Here is a 16,055-nt window from a genome sequence, read left to right as displayed (position 1 = left end):
AGGATTTTTAGAAGTTTATACAACTCAGTGACTTGAAAGGCCACTTCAGAGGGTATTTGAGAGTTAACCACATTGCTGTGTGTCTAGCTTCACATAGAATCACTTCAGACCAGATAAGGACAGTAGTTTTCTTTTCCTAAAGAACATTAGTGAACCAGATGGGTTTTATGACAATCGATAATGAATTTGAGATTATCATTAGAATTTTAATTCCAGATTTTTGTTAATTCAAATTCCATCATCTGCAATGATGTGATTCGAACTCAGATCTCCAGAATGTAAACTAGATTAGAGTCTAATTACAATACCATCATATCCCCCACGTAGGCATTTGTTGACCATTTTAATTGTCCTCGAACTGACTAACTTGTTAGGCCATTTCAGGAACAGTTAAGAGTCAATCACATTGCTGTGGGTCTAAAGTCACGGCCGAACCAGAGAAAGATGACATATTTCCTTCTGTAAACGAATTTTCAACAACATTGGTTATATAATTGTCATTCAACCAGCTTTTAATTCCAAATTTTTTCCTTCAGTCAAATTTCACCAGCTACAGTTGTGTGATTCAAACCTGTGTCCCAGATCATGAGCCTTGACCTGTGAATTACTATTCCAGTGATGCGACCGCTGCAACAGTCTTCCCTAAATCCTAGAGAAACTACTTAAAGAATGTTATTCTGCATCAGAATTGTATTAAATTTCTGTTTAAAGAGCTAGATGCTAAGTACCAAAACCTCCAGGCTTACCAAGTATTTGGAATATAGGCAAGTTTTTGTTTTGCCTTTTTTAATGTGCTTCTAAATTCACTGTCTTACTACATTTTCAAGGTCTGTTGCTATAAGTGCATGAGCACTGTGATCTTTTATTACTGATAAGAAAAGCTATTGCACCAGTGGCAGGTGGAAATTTTCAATGGCAGCAATGTACTAATGGTGAAAGATTAGGAGATGATTTGTTTATTGATGGTAGACAAACCCTTCATTCTTCTGACTATAATGTTACTTGAATGGGGAGACCAAGTCATCTGATATTTTCATGTTGTGTGTGTTGTATTCTGAACACACAGGAAAGCCTTTCGGTGAAATGGTTAGCTTCTGTTACCTTTCAGATCTAATATCAATAGTTAATGGAGGTGTCAATCAGTTCTAATTGCACTTGATTTTTATGAAACATTAATGAGAACTGTGACATATTTGATTTTCCATGGTCAATGCAATCTCTTTCCAACTAGCTTGCAGATGAGTTGAAATGTATTGTTACAGAAGCTGCACCTGTCTGATGTTACTGAGCATGAGTACTGTTAAATAATTGCATTATTTAGACATTAGTTATTGTAGTAAGCTGTTCAATAAGAATTGGTACAGTCATAATCCATGGGTTGATTGCCTAGTTGACAAAATAGCAACATGCTGTAGTGAGTGGAACTTTACACTTTTTTTCATCACCCAGTAACGTGAGAATCCAGCCCACATGGTATTCCACAAGAGAATGGATTTCTTAAGTGATATTCCATACATTGTAATAATCAATATTAGTAGCCTCAACTGTAGAGATTGGTTTGGAATACATTAAATAATATGTAAAGTAAAAATAATCAAATTATAGAAAATGGAATTGCCCTCCTCTTGGAAGATATAGGCTTCATTGTGTATGTCAATTGAGGTAAATTCTGAAATAATACAAGCAATTTCTGAAGTTAAAAATAGAAGTAATACCATTCCTACACTTAATTAAATCAGAAAATCAAATTGTTTGTTGAAAGGAATTTTGAAGTGAGGCAGCTTTTAATAACTCTGAAGGAAAGCTGTGCAACTTTAATTATGACAGGTTGTATATTCAAAAACTGAAAGACATTTAACTCAGCTAATCTTCGTTTTTCTGTTATACTGCATTACAACACGTGCCAAACCTAATCCATGAAGAATTGTTTCTCATTTCAAGTTTTTCTTTGTGGCTCATGCTCAATTTCATTTGAGGAAATCTGCAGAAATTTTATAAATTTCTTTCTGTTGGGGAAGTACATGATGAAATATGGCTATTTACTTATTTTACGGTATATAGTTTGAAATATGTGTGCGTTTATGCTCATTGGAGTGGTCAAAAATATTAATTTATAGTTGATTTAATACTGTGTTTAAAATAATAAATTGTGAGCCTTGAGATAACTATCCGCACCACACCTAAATGCATATGGTTCATAAATGCACTGAGTTGCCTGCGAAGGTCTCTTGGAACATGAATTATGAAATTCGGGAAAGAAAAAATTGTAACAGCACCAATAAATTGAACTCCTGCAAGTATTTCTGTGCATCTTGTGCTTGATGCTTGTATCCTTTTCATGCATTCTGGGAGGGATAGAATGAGCATGTGAAATTGTTCAAACCAATTACTGTGCTGAAAGAGTGGGTTGCAGCTTTATATTTTGTCAAGCTTTTCTGTGAAAAACACAACTATGAAGTGATATTGTGTAACTAACGTAAAATACTGTCCATATTTGTATGGGTTTCTGTGCTCTTCCATGTTAAAAGCTATATTTAAATTCTGACCAATATTGTATGAAGGCTTTTAAGTATATTGGATTATTTTAGAAAGATGGGATCATTTTATAGAGTAATACAGCACAGCACAGACACAGGCCCTTCAACCTGCAATTTCTATGCCAACCAGTAAACACCAAACTATAACAATTCCATTTACCTTTACTTGGTCCCATAGCCTACTATGCTCTACTATTTTAAGTGGTCATCAGGATGCGTTTTAAATGTTGCAAGAGTACCTGTTTCTGGCAACATGTTCCATAGTTCTACGGCCACCTGGGTGAAGAGAAATGTCCTCATCCCCTGTAAACCACTTACTCTTCACTTGAAACTTAAGATTTAAACTTAAACTTTTGGTCTTAAACATGCCTACATAAGAAAAAGATTACCATGTTTACCCCATCTATGCCTTTCATAATCTTGTATAGTTGAATCAGAACACCTCCCCACACCACCCCCAACCCTCAAGCCTGCTCTACTCCAGTGAAAGCAAATTCAGCCTATCACGTCTCTCCTTATAACTGACATTTTTCCATGACAGGCAATGTTCTGGTAAATCTCTCTCCAGTGCAGTCACATCTTTCTGATAGCATGGTGACCATAACTGCACCTAAAATACCATCTGTGACCTAATCAATGCTCTATAAAATTGCAACAAGACTTCTCTGCTCCTATATTCTATGCCTTGATTGTGAAGGCAAGCATCTGTATGCCTTCTTCACTGCATTATCTCCTAGAGCTGACACATTCAGTGATCTGTGCACTTATACACCAAGGTCCCTTTGTTCCTCAGTACTCTCTAACAACTTTTCATTGTGTAAAACTTTGCCTTATGAGACCTATCAAAATGTATCACTTCTTACTTATCAGGATTAAATTCCATCTGCCCAGTTGACCAGCTGATCACTATCACAGTAGTTAAGGGATATACTCTGTGGAAAGATATTTTGGATAAATTAAAAGGACTTGTGGGGAAATGCTTTGATATATTTAAGATTACTAATTGTAAAAATAATTTTCAGCATGTAATAACAACCTTTTCAGATAATGAACTGAAGTTCAGTGAAGATCACAGTTGATTTTTGCCCTTAATGCCTTTGGACAACAAAAAGAGCATTCTCTGTTTTAAATATATCCACTCTGTTTTGAAATAAATGTCACTCACACTGTGTAAACAGGAAAATTAATCTACTTTCTAAAGGTTTTCTAAGAATGATTAATTTCCTCGGTGAAATTCTGCATTTAATTTTTTTTTGTTCCTCCATCTCGTCCAGGAAAGCTGTCACTCGGTCCCTCTCTGGGAGTATTGAATGTCTATTTAATGGACAGTACAAACTATATTTGTGAAATGATGCTTTAATGAGATGATTCTGTGGTGTAGTTCATAATGTAAACTGCTGTCAAGGTTAATATTTAGTGAATAGCGCTTTTAGTTTTTTGTTATGGTAAAAGTCATAAATCATGAAATCTTTTCATCCTTTCAGCTATTATCTGGAAGTTTGAATTTCTAACATCTGTCAGCTGTGCAGACATTATAATTTTCATTATTTGCATTTGAAGGTATTTGATCTTGTGTTTTGACAGTTATATTTTTGCCTTTCTTTCTTCAAATCTTTTAGCAATTTGCAAGTTAAGCTGGTTGTACTGTATTACCAATCTTGCATGCAATTGCAATCTAGTACTTTGTGTAATTCACACTCAGGTAACACAATAAAATGAGGACTCCAAACCCAACTATATTATCAAATACTACTCCCAAATAGTTGGTGTTTTTCTTTAATGTTTAAACAGCATGAATAGAAACACCAGCAACAATTGATACAGAGGAACAATACCACCAGCAGGTTCCCTTCCAAGCTACTCACCATCCTGACTTGGAAATAGATTATTGCCGAATCAAAATCCAAGAACTCCCTCCCTAATAGCATTATAGGTTGACCTCCAGCAAATGGACTGCAACAGTTCAAGAAGGTTGCTCGCCGTCACTTTCTCAATGCCAACAAGCAATGGGCAATGAATGGCATATTCCAAAAAATAAATTTAAAAACTTACACAGAACATTTAATAAGAATCTGCCCATAAATCCAGTGAATGATCTGAAGCTGTCTGGAATTAAGATTGTTTTAGAGTCATAGAATCAGACAGCATGGATATAGATCCTTCGGTCCAACTTTTCCATGTCACTCAGAAATCCTAACCTAATCTAGTCCCATTTACCAGCACTTAGCCTATATCCCTCTAAACCCTTCCTATTCATATACCCATCCAGATGCCTTTTAAATATTGCAATTGTACCAGCCTCCCGTATATACTTTAGCAGCTCATTCCATATACCCTCAACACTGCATGAAAATGTTGCCCCTTAGGGCCCTTCTATATCTTTCCCCTGTCATCCTGAACCTATGCCCTCAAGTTCTGGACTCTCCCACCCCAGGGAAAATACCTTGTCTGTTTATCCTATCTATGCCCCTCATGATTTTATAAACCTCAGCCTCTGAAGTTCCAGGGAAAACAACCCCAGCCCATACAGTCTCTCCCTATAGCTCAAAACCTCCAACCTTGGCAACAACTCTACTAAGGCTTTTCTGAACCCTTTCAAGTTTCGCAACATCCTTCCAATAGGAAGGAGACCAGAATTGCAGGCAATATTCTAAAAGTGGCCTAACCAATGTCCTGCACAGCCGCAACATGACCTCCCAACTCCTACATTCAATACTCTGACCAGTAAAGGAAAGCATACCAAACACTGCCTTCGTTGTCCTATCTACATGTGACTCTACTTTCAAGGAACTGTGAGCCTGCACTCCAAGGTCTCTTTGTTCAGCAACACCTCGCATTTATCTGAATTAAACTTCATCTGCAACTCCTCAGCCCATTGACCCACCTGATCAAAATCCAGTTGTAATCTGAGGTCACCTCCAATTTTGGTGTCATCTGCAAACTTACTAACTATACCTCTTATGCTCACATCCAAATCATTGATATAAATGACAAAAAGCAGTGGACCCAGCACCGATCCTTGTGGCACTCCACTGATCAAAGGCTTCCAGTCTGAAAAACAACCCTCCACCACCACCCTCTGTCTTCTACTTTCGAGCCAGTTCTGAATCCAAATGGCTAGTTCTCCCTGTATTCCATGAGATCTAACCTTGCTAACTATCCATATAGATCACATCTACTGCTCTGCCCTCATCAATCCTCTTTGTTACTACAAAAAAACTCAATCAAGTTTGTGAGACACGATTTCCCATGCACAAAGCCATGTTGACTATCCCTAATCATTCCTTGCCTTTCTAAATACATGCATATCCTTTCCCTCAGGATTCCCTCCAACAACCTGCCAATCAACACCAGACTCACCAGTCTAGAGTTCCTGGCTTGTCCTTACCACCTTTCTTAAATAGTGGCACCACATTAACCACCAGTCTTCCGGCACCTCACCTATCATTAGTGATGACACAAATATTTCAGCAAGGGGCCCAGCAATCACTTCCCTAGCTTCCCACAGAGTTCTAGGATACACTTGATCAGGTCCTGGGGATGTATCCACGTTTGTGTTTCAAGGCATCCAACGCCACCACCTCAGTAATATCGACATTTTCAAGATGTCACCATCTATTTACCTACATTCTATACCTCCCATGTCCTGCTGCACAGTAAGTACCGATGCAAAATACTCATTTAGTGTGTCTCCCATCTTCTGTGGCTCCACACTTAGGCTGCTTTGCTGATCTTTGAGGGGCCCTATTCTCGCCCTAGTTACCCGTTTGTCCTTGATGTATTTATAAAAACCCTTTGGATTCTCCTTAACTCTATTTGCCAAAGCTATCTCAGATCCCCTTTTTGCCCTCCTGATTTCGCTCTTCAGTATATTCCCACTGCGTTTATACTGTTCTGAGGATTCACTCAATCTCTACTTGTCATATGCTTCATTCTTTTTCTTAACCAAAACCTCAATTTCTCTAGTCATTCGGCTTTCCCCACACTTATCAGCCTTTCCTTTCACCCTAACAGGAATATACTGTCTCTGGACTCTCATTACCTCATTTCTGAAGGCTTCTCATTTTCCAGCTGTCCCTTTACCTGCGAACATCTGCCCCCAATCAGCTTTCGAAAGTTCTTGCCTAATATCGTCAAAATTAACCTTCCTCCAGTTTTGAACTTCAACTTTTCTTTTCCATCACTATTTTAAAACTAATAGAATTATGGTCGCTGGCCCCAAAGTGCTCCCATACTAACACCTCAGCCACCTGCTCTGCCTTATTTCCCAAGCGTAGGTCAAGTTTTGCATCTTCTTTTATGGGTACACCCACATATTGACTCAAGATTTTCTTGTACACACTCAACAAATTCCTGTCCATATAAACCTTTAACACTACGGTAGTTCCAGTCTGTGTTTGGAAAGTTAAAATCCCCGACCATAATCACCCTATTATTCTTACAGATATCTGAAATCTCCTTAAAAAATTGTTTCTCAATTTCCCGTTGGCTATTAGGAAGTCTATAATACAAAGCCAATAAGGTGATCATCTCTTTATTATTTCTCAGTTCCATCCAAATAGCCTCCGTGGATGTATTCCCAGGAATATCAGTACAGCAGTAATACGTAATGCTAATGTTATCAAAAACGCCACTTCCCCCTCATCTCTTGGCTCCCTTTATATCCTTCCAATAGCATTTGTACCCTGGAACATTAAGCTGCCATCCCTGAGCCATGTTTTGTACTTGCTAAGATATCCCTGTCACATGTTCCTAACCAGACCCTGAGTTCATTTGCCTTCCCTGGTAGGCCTCTTGCACTGAAGTAAATGCATGCCTACATTGTTCTCTGCTTTGTTCCTTCCTGCCCTAACTGTTTGACTCACTACCCTTTCCAACTGTACCAGTCTCAGATTGATCTCTTTCCTCATTATTTCTGTGGGTCGATTTCCCCCCCACCCCCGCCTTACCGCATCACACCACCCCCACCCCTAACCCCTTACTAGCTTAAATCCTCCCGAGCAGCTCTCACAAATCTCCCTGCCAGTATATTAGTCCCTTTCCAATTCAGGTGCAATGCATCCTCCTTGGATAGGTTGCTTCTACCTCAGAAGAGATTCCAATGATCCAAAAATATGATCCCTTCCCCAATGCACCAGCTCCTCAGCCATGCGTTCATCTGCTCTATTCTCCTATTCCTACCCTTACTAGCTCATAGCACCAGAAGTAATCCAGATATTACTAACCTTGAGGACTTCATTTTTAAATTCCTGCCTAACTTTGTATATTCTCCCTTCAGGAAGGCAAAAAGATGAGATTCTATGTTGTAGGATCCAATGTGTACAATAACCATTTGAGAACATTCTGCACCCTCTCTGAGATATTCTTGATCCTGGCACCAGAGAGACAACACGCCATTCTGGTTTTTTGCTGCTGGCCACGGGAACGTCTGTCTGTGCCTCTGACTATAGAGTCCCCTATCACAATCGATCGCTTGGGACCCTACGTAACGTCATTACCAGATGTTTGGCTGTTCGTGCTACATTCCCCTGAGAGTCCATCACCCCCTACATTTTCCAAAACAGCATTCTTGTTTGAAATTAGGGTAGCCACAAAGAGTTGAAAAATCATTGAATGAATTACAGTAGATGAACATTATCTTTCTAAGACATTACCACAGTATATCTAATTAGTTCTTTCAACAAAAACATTGCTGAGAACAAAAAAGCAACAGTTTGCTGTTGAATTAAATCCGGCATGTTGAATAATTGCACTTTAGATTATAATCATTAGTGTTTAGTTATACAAGGAAAAACAATGCCTTCCATGACACAATATCTGCCTGTCATTGCACAATTCTGTTGCATTTTAGGTGCATATAGCTGAGCATGCTTCAGGACATTGGCTTAATCCTAAAAGTGCATTTTTGTTACAGGCTGAGTTCCTTGTGTTTTCTGTAGTACTTGTAATTATGTCAACTGCAACACTGTTTTGGTGACAATCTTGTCTAAATGTTGGATTTACAAGAATCCCATTATTCATGAGGTCATGTGTTGCTGCAGTAGAAGCCCTACATCTGGGGCAGAAGGTGTGGGTTCAGGTCTGATGTGTTCTGGAGGCGTGTTATATAACTATTTTATAATAGTCAAATTATGTCAAAGATTTTATTGCATTTTTGCAGGTGTAGTTTTTGCTATTAACACAAGGCATTCAATAGAATGCTGGATGGACCTTTGTGTCTTCTGTTTAAAGCCTAAAACCTTCTCAGGACTCTAAATGAACATAGTTTTTAAGTCTGATTAAGAGTTATAATATCCTGTATATTGTGAGGTTTGACTTTTACATGAGTAACATTTTTGGAGAGGTTAGAATTTGCCATTGCCTTGCTATTGCAACTGTCACATCACAGTCTATTCCTGCCAACTCTGCGTCCAAAAGGATTCTGTTTTAATTTATGAGTAAATACTTATGTGGAGATAGACATTAGTTTCTGTAAACTAAATTCATTAAAATTCATAATTCAACAAGAACAAAAGTCATATATACTAATGTGTACAATTTCACTCATCATTTTTTACTATACAAAAAATACAATTCAGCATACAGCATCAACTAAATTTGTACTAAAATTCATGAAAAATCCTCCTCCTCATCTTCAGTATGGAATTTGCTTCTTAAATGGCAACATATTGATCAAAAGCATCAATATCTTTGACAGCAATTTTATCGTCAAGCATATAATTCCAGAAATAATTATCTTTTGTGCCATCAAGTGCATTGCCTAACCCACATGACACTGACCAGATTTGATGTGAACATGTCTGAGATGAAAAGCATTTTTTCCTTATGTGCTCCTCCAGGCTGGAAAATCCAAACTTCCTTCAGTGATATTTTCAAGCCATCTTCATCCATCCAACAATCCTTATCAGGAGTTGGATGATGATCACTTTTGAGAATTGTTATTTTGGGAGTCTTTTTTTCTTCTATGAATATCATGATTGGCCTAAATTTTATATCATTGGAGTAGACACAATTACACTTAAATGAATCTGTTCTTTTCGTGGCCAGTTGTCTTCACTAACATTACTTTCTCTTCTGTTCTGATCACCATTTGACTGGGAAAAATGTCAAAACTCATGGGCCTGCTTTGCAAACAATCTTAACAACTAAGTTTGCAGTGGGTTGTTTATGCACCATTCATCCTTGATACCAAGTTGTTATATTCAAGGGTAGGACTAGCGGGAATGCAGTGCATGCCACAGGTGTCTGCCGTGACATCACATCACGTCTTGACATCAGTAGAGGAGACTGTTTTAGGAGACTCTATAGTTAGAGAGACAGACAGGCGGTTCTGTGGACATGGGCGAGACTCTCGGGTGGTTTGTAGCCTCCCGGGTGCCAGTGTCTTCAGAATCCTTAAGGGGGAGGGTGTGCAGCCAGAAGTTGTGGTGCACATTGGCACCAACGACACAGATAGGAAGAGGGGTGGGGCGGTCATTCAGGAGCTCGGAGTTAGGCTGGAAGCTAAAAAGCTAGGACGGACAGAGTCGTAATCTCTGGGTTGTTGCCGGTGCCACATGACAGTGAGGCAAGGAATAGGGAGAGAATGCAGTTGAACACGTGGCTGCAAGGATGGTGTAGGAGGGAGGGCTTCAGGTATTTGGACAATTGGACAGCATTCTGGGGAAGGTGGGACCTGTACAAGCAGGACGGGTTGCACCTGAAAAGGGCACCAATATCCTGGGAGGTAGGTTTGCTAGCACTCTTTGGCGGAGTTTAAACTAATTTGGCAGGGGGATGGGATCCGGACTTGTAGTCCAGCAAGTAAGTTAGCTGTTTTTCAGAATGTCCAAGAATGTAGGGAGGCTGTGGAGAAGGTGGCACTGACGGGGAATACTTGCGGACACAGAGATGGGCTCAAGTGTGTATACTTCAAAGCAAGAAGTATCAGAAATAAGGTGGGTGAACTTTAAGGCGTGGATTGGTACTTGGGACCATCACGGAAACATGGATAGGAAAGGGACAGGAATGGTTGTTGGAAGTTCCTGGTTACAGATGTTTCAGTAAGATTAGGGGAGGTGGTAAAAAAGGAGGGGATGTGGTATTGCTAATTAGAAATGGTATAATGGCTGCAGAAAGGCCTTTGGAGGTAGTATGGGCTGAAGTCAGAAATAGGAAAGGAGCAGTCACCTTGTTGGGTGTTTACTATAGGCCCCCCAATAGCAGCAGAGATGTGGAGAAACAGATTGGGAAACAGATTTTGGAAAGGTGCAGAAGCCACAGGGTAGTAGTCATGAGCGATTTCAACTTCCCAAATATTGATTGGAAGCTCTTTAGATCAAGTAGATTGGACGGGGAAGTGTTTGTGCAGTGTGTCCAGGAAGCTTTTCTAACTCGGGATGTAGATTGTCCGACCAGAGAGGAGGCCATATTGGATTTGGTTCTCCGGTAACGAACCGGGTCAAGTGATGGGCTTGTTAGTGGGTGACCATTTTGGTGATGGTGACCACAATTCTGTGACTTTCACCTTGGTTATGGAGAGAGATAGGTGTGTGCAACAGGGCAGGTTTTACAATTGGGGGAAGGGTAAATACGATGCTGCAAGATAGGATCTGAGGGGCATAAGTTGGGAATATTGACTTCCTTCCCTGACAGCCTTTGAAATGTGGAACTTTTTTAAGGAACAGATATGACGTGTCCTTGATATCCATGTACCTGTCAGGCAGGAAAGAGACGGTCGTGTGAGAGAACCTTGGTTGACGAGGGAGGTTTAATGTCTAGTAAAGAGGAAGAAGGAGGCTTACATCAGGTTGAGGAAACAAGGTTCAGACAGAGTGTTGGAGTGATACAGGATAGCCAGGAGGGAGCTAAAGAAAGGGATTGGGAGAGCTAAGAGAGGGCATGAAAAATCTTTGGCGGCTAGGATCAAGGATAACCCCAAGGCCTTTTATGCGTATATGAGAAACATGAGAATGACGAGAACGAGGGTAGGTCCGATCAAGGACAGTAGTGGGAGACTGTGTATTGAGTTGGAAGAGATAGGAGAGGACTTGAATGAGTACTTTTCTTCAGTATTTACAAATGAGAGGGACCGTATTGTTGAAGAGGTGAGTGTGAAACAGACTGGTAAGCTAGAAGAGATACTTGTTAGGAAGGAAGATGTGTTGGGCATTTTGAAAAACTTGAGGATAGAAAAGTCCCCCGGGTCTGACGGGATATATCCTAGGATTTTGTGGGAAGCAAGAGAGGAAATTGCAGAGCCATTGGCAATGATCTTCTCGTCTTCACTGTCAACGGGGGGGGGGGGTGTGGTACCAGGGGACTGGAGAGTGGCCAATGGTGTGCCCCTGTTCAAAAAAGGGAATAGGGATAACCCCGGGAATTACAGGCCAGTTAGTCTAACTTCAGTGGTAGGCAAAGTAATGGAAAGGGTACTGAGGGATAGGATTTATGAGTATCTGGAAAGACACTGCTTGATTAGGGACAGCCAGCACGGATTTGTGAGGGGTAGGTCTTGCGTTACAAGTCTTATTGAATTCTTTGAGGAGGTAACGAAGCATGTGGATGAGGGTAGAGCAGTGGATGTAGTATACATGGATTTTAGTAAGGCATTTGATAAGGTTCTCCATGGTAGGCTTATACGGAAAGTCAGGAGGCATGGGATAGTGGGAAATTTGGCCAGTTGGATAGAGAACTGGCTAACCGGTCGAAGTCAGAGAGTGGTGGTAGATAGTAAATATTCAGCCTAGAGCCCAGTTACAAGTGGAGTTCTGCAGGGATCAGTTCTGGGTTCTCTGCTGTTTGTAATTTTTATTAATGACTTGGAAGGGGGAATCGAAGGGTGGGTCAGTAAATTTGCAGACGATACGAAGATAGGTGGAGTTGTGGATAGTGAGGAGAGCTGTTCTCAGCTGCAAAGGGACATAGTTATGATGTAGAGCTGGGCTGAGGAGTGGCAGATGGAATTCAACCCTGTCAAGTGTGAGGTTGTCCATTTTGGAAGGACAAATAAGAATGCGGAATACAGTAACGGTAGGGTTCTTAGTAAGGTGGAGGAGCAGAGGGATCTTGGGGTCTATGTTCATAGCTCTTTGAAAGTTGCCACTCAGGTGGATAGAGCTTGTAAGAAGGCCTATGGTGTATTAGCGTTCATTAGCAGAGGGATTGAATTCAAGAGTTGTGAGGTAATGTTGCAGCTTTACAGGACCTTGGTAAGGCTACATTTGGAGTACTGTGTGCAGTTCTGGTCACCTCATTTTAGGAAAGATGTGGAAGCTTTGGAGAGGGTGCAGAGGAGACTTACCAGGCTGTTGCCTGGAATGGAGAATAGGTCGTACGAGGATAGGTTGAGAGTGCTCGGCCTTTTCTCGTTGGAACGGCGAAGGATGAGGGATGGCTTGATAGAGGTTTATAAGATGATCGGGGGAATAGGTAGAGTAGACAGTCAGAGACTTTTTCCCCGGTACAACAGAGTGTTACAAGGGGACATAAATTTAAGGTGAAGGGTGGAAGGTATGGGGGGGGATGTCAGGGGTAGGTTCCTTACCCAGAGAGTGGTGGGGGCATGGAATGCGCTGCCTGTGGGAGTGGCAGAGTCAGAATCATTGGTGACCTTTAAGCGGCAATTGGACAGGTACATGGATGGGTGCTTAACCTAGGACAAATGTTCGGCACAACATCGTGGGCCGAAGGGCTTGTTCTGTGCTGTATTGTTCTATGTTCTATGTTCTAGACTTGAGCTACAGAACAGCCAGCTCCAATTTTCGGCTATTTTATCAAGCAGGTTTGCACAGAGCAAGTTTGAGTTCAACAGCAAGCGGTGATGAGGAAAAAACATTTTGGAATTTTTTTGGTAAAAGTCAAGTGATTTGTGTGTGAGAGTTTGACTTTAATGCAAACGTGCTCAGTAAAAGATTTTAAATAGACTGCCATCACTAGAAAACAGACAAATAGTACATCTTAAATCCATAATTAATGGTTGGCTGAAAGCAAGCTCTATTAGTTTCTGTCAGCTTATGCCAGATAGCTTTTTTGATATTCTATGCTCATTTATCTTTCTTTCATTCCGACTGATGAATTACCACAATTACTTGTCTTTGTTGCTGAAGGTGCTCTTTAAGCACTCTGTTTCCAGGTAAAACATCACAGAGAAGATAGTACTCCACTTGGTTCTCTTCAGGATCTTGGGCATTTTAGAAAGCAATAAAAGATACACACAGTGACGTTCTGAGTCTTACTTGAGTCATACAGAAAAACTACAATTTTATCCTGGACTGTGGTTTTATTTTTCATCTATGTGCTCACACTTTCACTTTGTTGAACTTGATTGAGGGGAAGATGGGGTAATGATGAGAACAAATGTGTAAAACCCCATAAACACTTACTTTTCTATTGCTGCAAAGTTGAAACCACTATTATACCGCAGCAGTGGCAGAATAATTGTCCTATTAATATGGCATAATTTGGTGTGAATGTATTTAAATGTAATTGTAATGTCATTTCATGTAAAAGCAACTTGGAGAAAGTCATGATTGTTCTGAATCTAATTGTTTTTTATTGACTTTCTCTTTTCCAAAAGCCTTTGTTTTAACAATCTTCAAATTTCAGTGAATAATATTCAACATTAACACCTTTAAACTACTATTTCCAATGGTTTGTCAAATCATAGCAAACCGGTCTATTATTGTTGCAATAATCCTCTCATTGGATTTTTTTATTGACTTGGACAAATGTATCAGAAACTGCATCCTATTCACTTTTCCCTAGAATGTGAAAGCTTTTATAGAAGCAGCACTAAAGAGAAAAGGCATTTCAGTGAATTCTATGCAAATCTTAAATTCAACTATACATTTATCTTCAATCTCTCAATTTGTTTATTATTCATTAGAAATATTAGAAATTATTTTAGTTCGTCAGTATAGCTCTTATTTTCATCTGCATTTCTACAATGGTTTAACTTATGCTGAATGTAGACTGGACATTTTAACATATCAGATGGGTCAGTGGGCTGAGAAGTGGCAGATGGAGTTTAATTTAGAGGTGCTGCATTTTGGGAAAGCAAATCTTAGCAGGACTTAAACACTTAATGGTAAGGTCCTAGGGAGTGTTGCTAAATAAAGAGACCTTGGAGTGCAGGTTCATAGCTCGTTGAAAGTGGAGTCGCAGATAGATAGGATAGTGAAGAAGGCGTTTGGTATGCTTTCCTTTATTGGTCAGAGTATTGAGTACAGGAGTTAGGAGGTAATGTTGCAGCTGCACAGGAAATTGGTTAGGCCACTGTTGGAATACTGCATGCATTTCTGGTCTCCTTCCTATCGTAAAGATGTTGTGAAACTTAAAAGGGTTCTGAAAAGATTTACAAGGATGTTGCCAGGGTTGGAGGATTTGAGCTATAGGGAGAGGCTGAACAGGTTGGGGCTGTTTTCCCTGGACTATCAGAGGCTAAGGGGTGACTTTATGGAGGTTTATAAAATTGAGAGGCATGGATAGGATGAATAGACAAAGTCTTTTCCCTGGGTTGGGGGCATAGATTTGGGTGAGAGGGGAAAGATATAAAAGAGACCTAAAGGGGCAACATTTTCATGCAGAGGGTGGTACATGTATGGAATGACTGCCAGAGGAAGTGATGGAGGCTGATACAATTGCAACATTTAAAAGGCATTTGGATGGGATATGAAGAGGAAAGATTTGGAGGGATATGGACCAGGTGCTGGCAGGTGGGACTAGATTGGGCTGGGATATCTGGTCGGCACGAAAGAGTTGGACCGAAGGGTCTGTTTCTGTGCTGTACATCTCTGACTCTATAATTGGACCTCCTCCGACAATATCTTTGGACTGCTTTGTTCAGTTCAAATCATTCTGATGGGGTAGAAATACAGTACTTATCTGCTGAAACCATGCTGTACATCTCTATGACTCTTTGACATAATAATCATACAATTGTCTTTCTTCTTCACAGAAAACTGAAGCATGGGAATTGGACAAAACAGAAGCTGACATGGATGAATATATTTGGGAGAACAGTCCTTCTGAGAAAAATGCTTTGGATACAATCTTCAGAATGAAAAAAGCTGAAAAATTACCAGCTTCAAAAGAAGACATAATTAGCTCCCCGGAAGTCCACAATTACAAGCTGTCAGTGGTGAATATTAAAAATGAAGGAGAAACAGAAAATAACATCTTACAATACAAAGAATCTGTAAAGAAACTGCTAAAATTGCAGATTGCAGCTTAATCAGTGGCACTGTACAGACTTTGTTTAAACATTTTATTTAAGTTACAGGTGTTCAAATAAAACATCTTGTATAAAGAAAAGTGTTAATTGCTAATTTCTGAACAAACTTACTTTAATTTCCGCAGATTTGTTTGTATTGAAAGTATGTAAATTCTGTGATTAAAATTTGTTCTTTCTCTTTTTATTTTTGTTTACCCTCTGCTCTACCCATGTATGAGGCTAGTCATCTAAATTTTTACCCCAGATGCTGATGCTGTGTCACTGATTTTATTAGGACACTTTCTGACTAACTCAATCCTCTGTCT

The 16,055-nt window shown here is 39.9% G+C and overlaps 1 protein-coding gene across 1 annotated transcript in view; it reads left to right on the top strand.

The window, feature by feature from the left end:
* mrps35 (mitochondrial ribosomal protein S35) overlaps nt 1-15,830 on the top strand; it is a 36,621-nt gene extending 20,791 nt beyond the window's left edge. The window contains exon 8 of the mRNA XM_060839369.1: nt 15,475-15,830. Within this exon, the coding sequence (XP_060695352.1) occupies nt 15,475-15,750 (276 nt within the window). The 3' untranslated portion in view covers nt 15,751-15,830. The remainder of the gene's footprint in view (nt 1-15,474) is intronic.
* The last annotated feature ends 225 nt before the right edge of the window (nt 15,831-16,055 follow it).

This window comes from Hemiscyllium ocellatum, chromosome 19 (genome assembly GCF_020745735.1).
Source record: "Hemiscyllium ocellatum isolate sHemOce1 chromosome 19, sHemOce1.pat.X.cur, whole genome shotgun sequence".
In the NCBI taxonomy this organism is placed as follows: Eukaryota; Metazoa; Chordata; class Chondrichthyes; order Orectolobiformes; family Hemiscylliidae; genus Hemiscyllium; species Hemiscyllium ocellatum.
The sequence above is the reverse complement of the archived record's forward strand: the minus strand, read 5'-3'. Positions and strand labels throughout refer to the sequence as shown.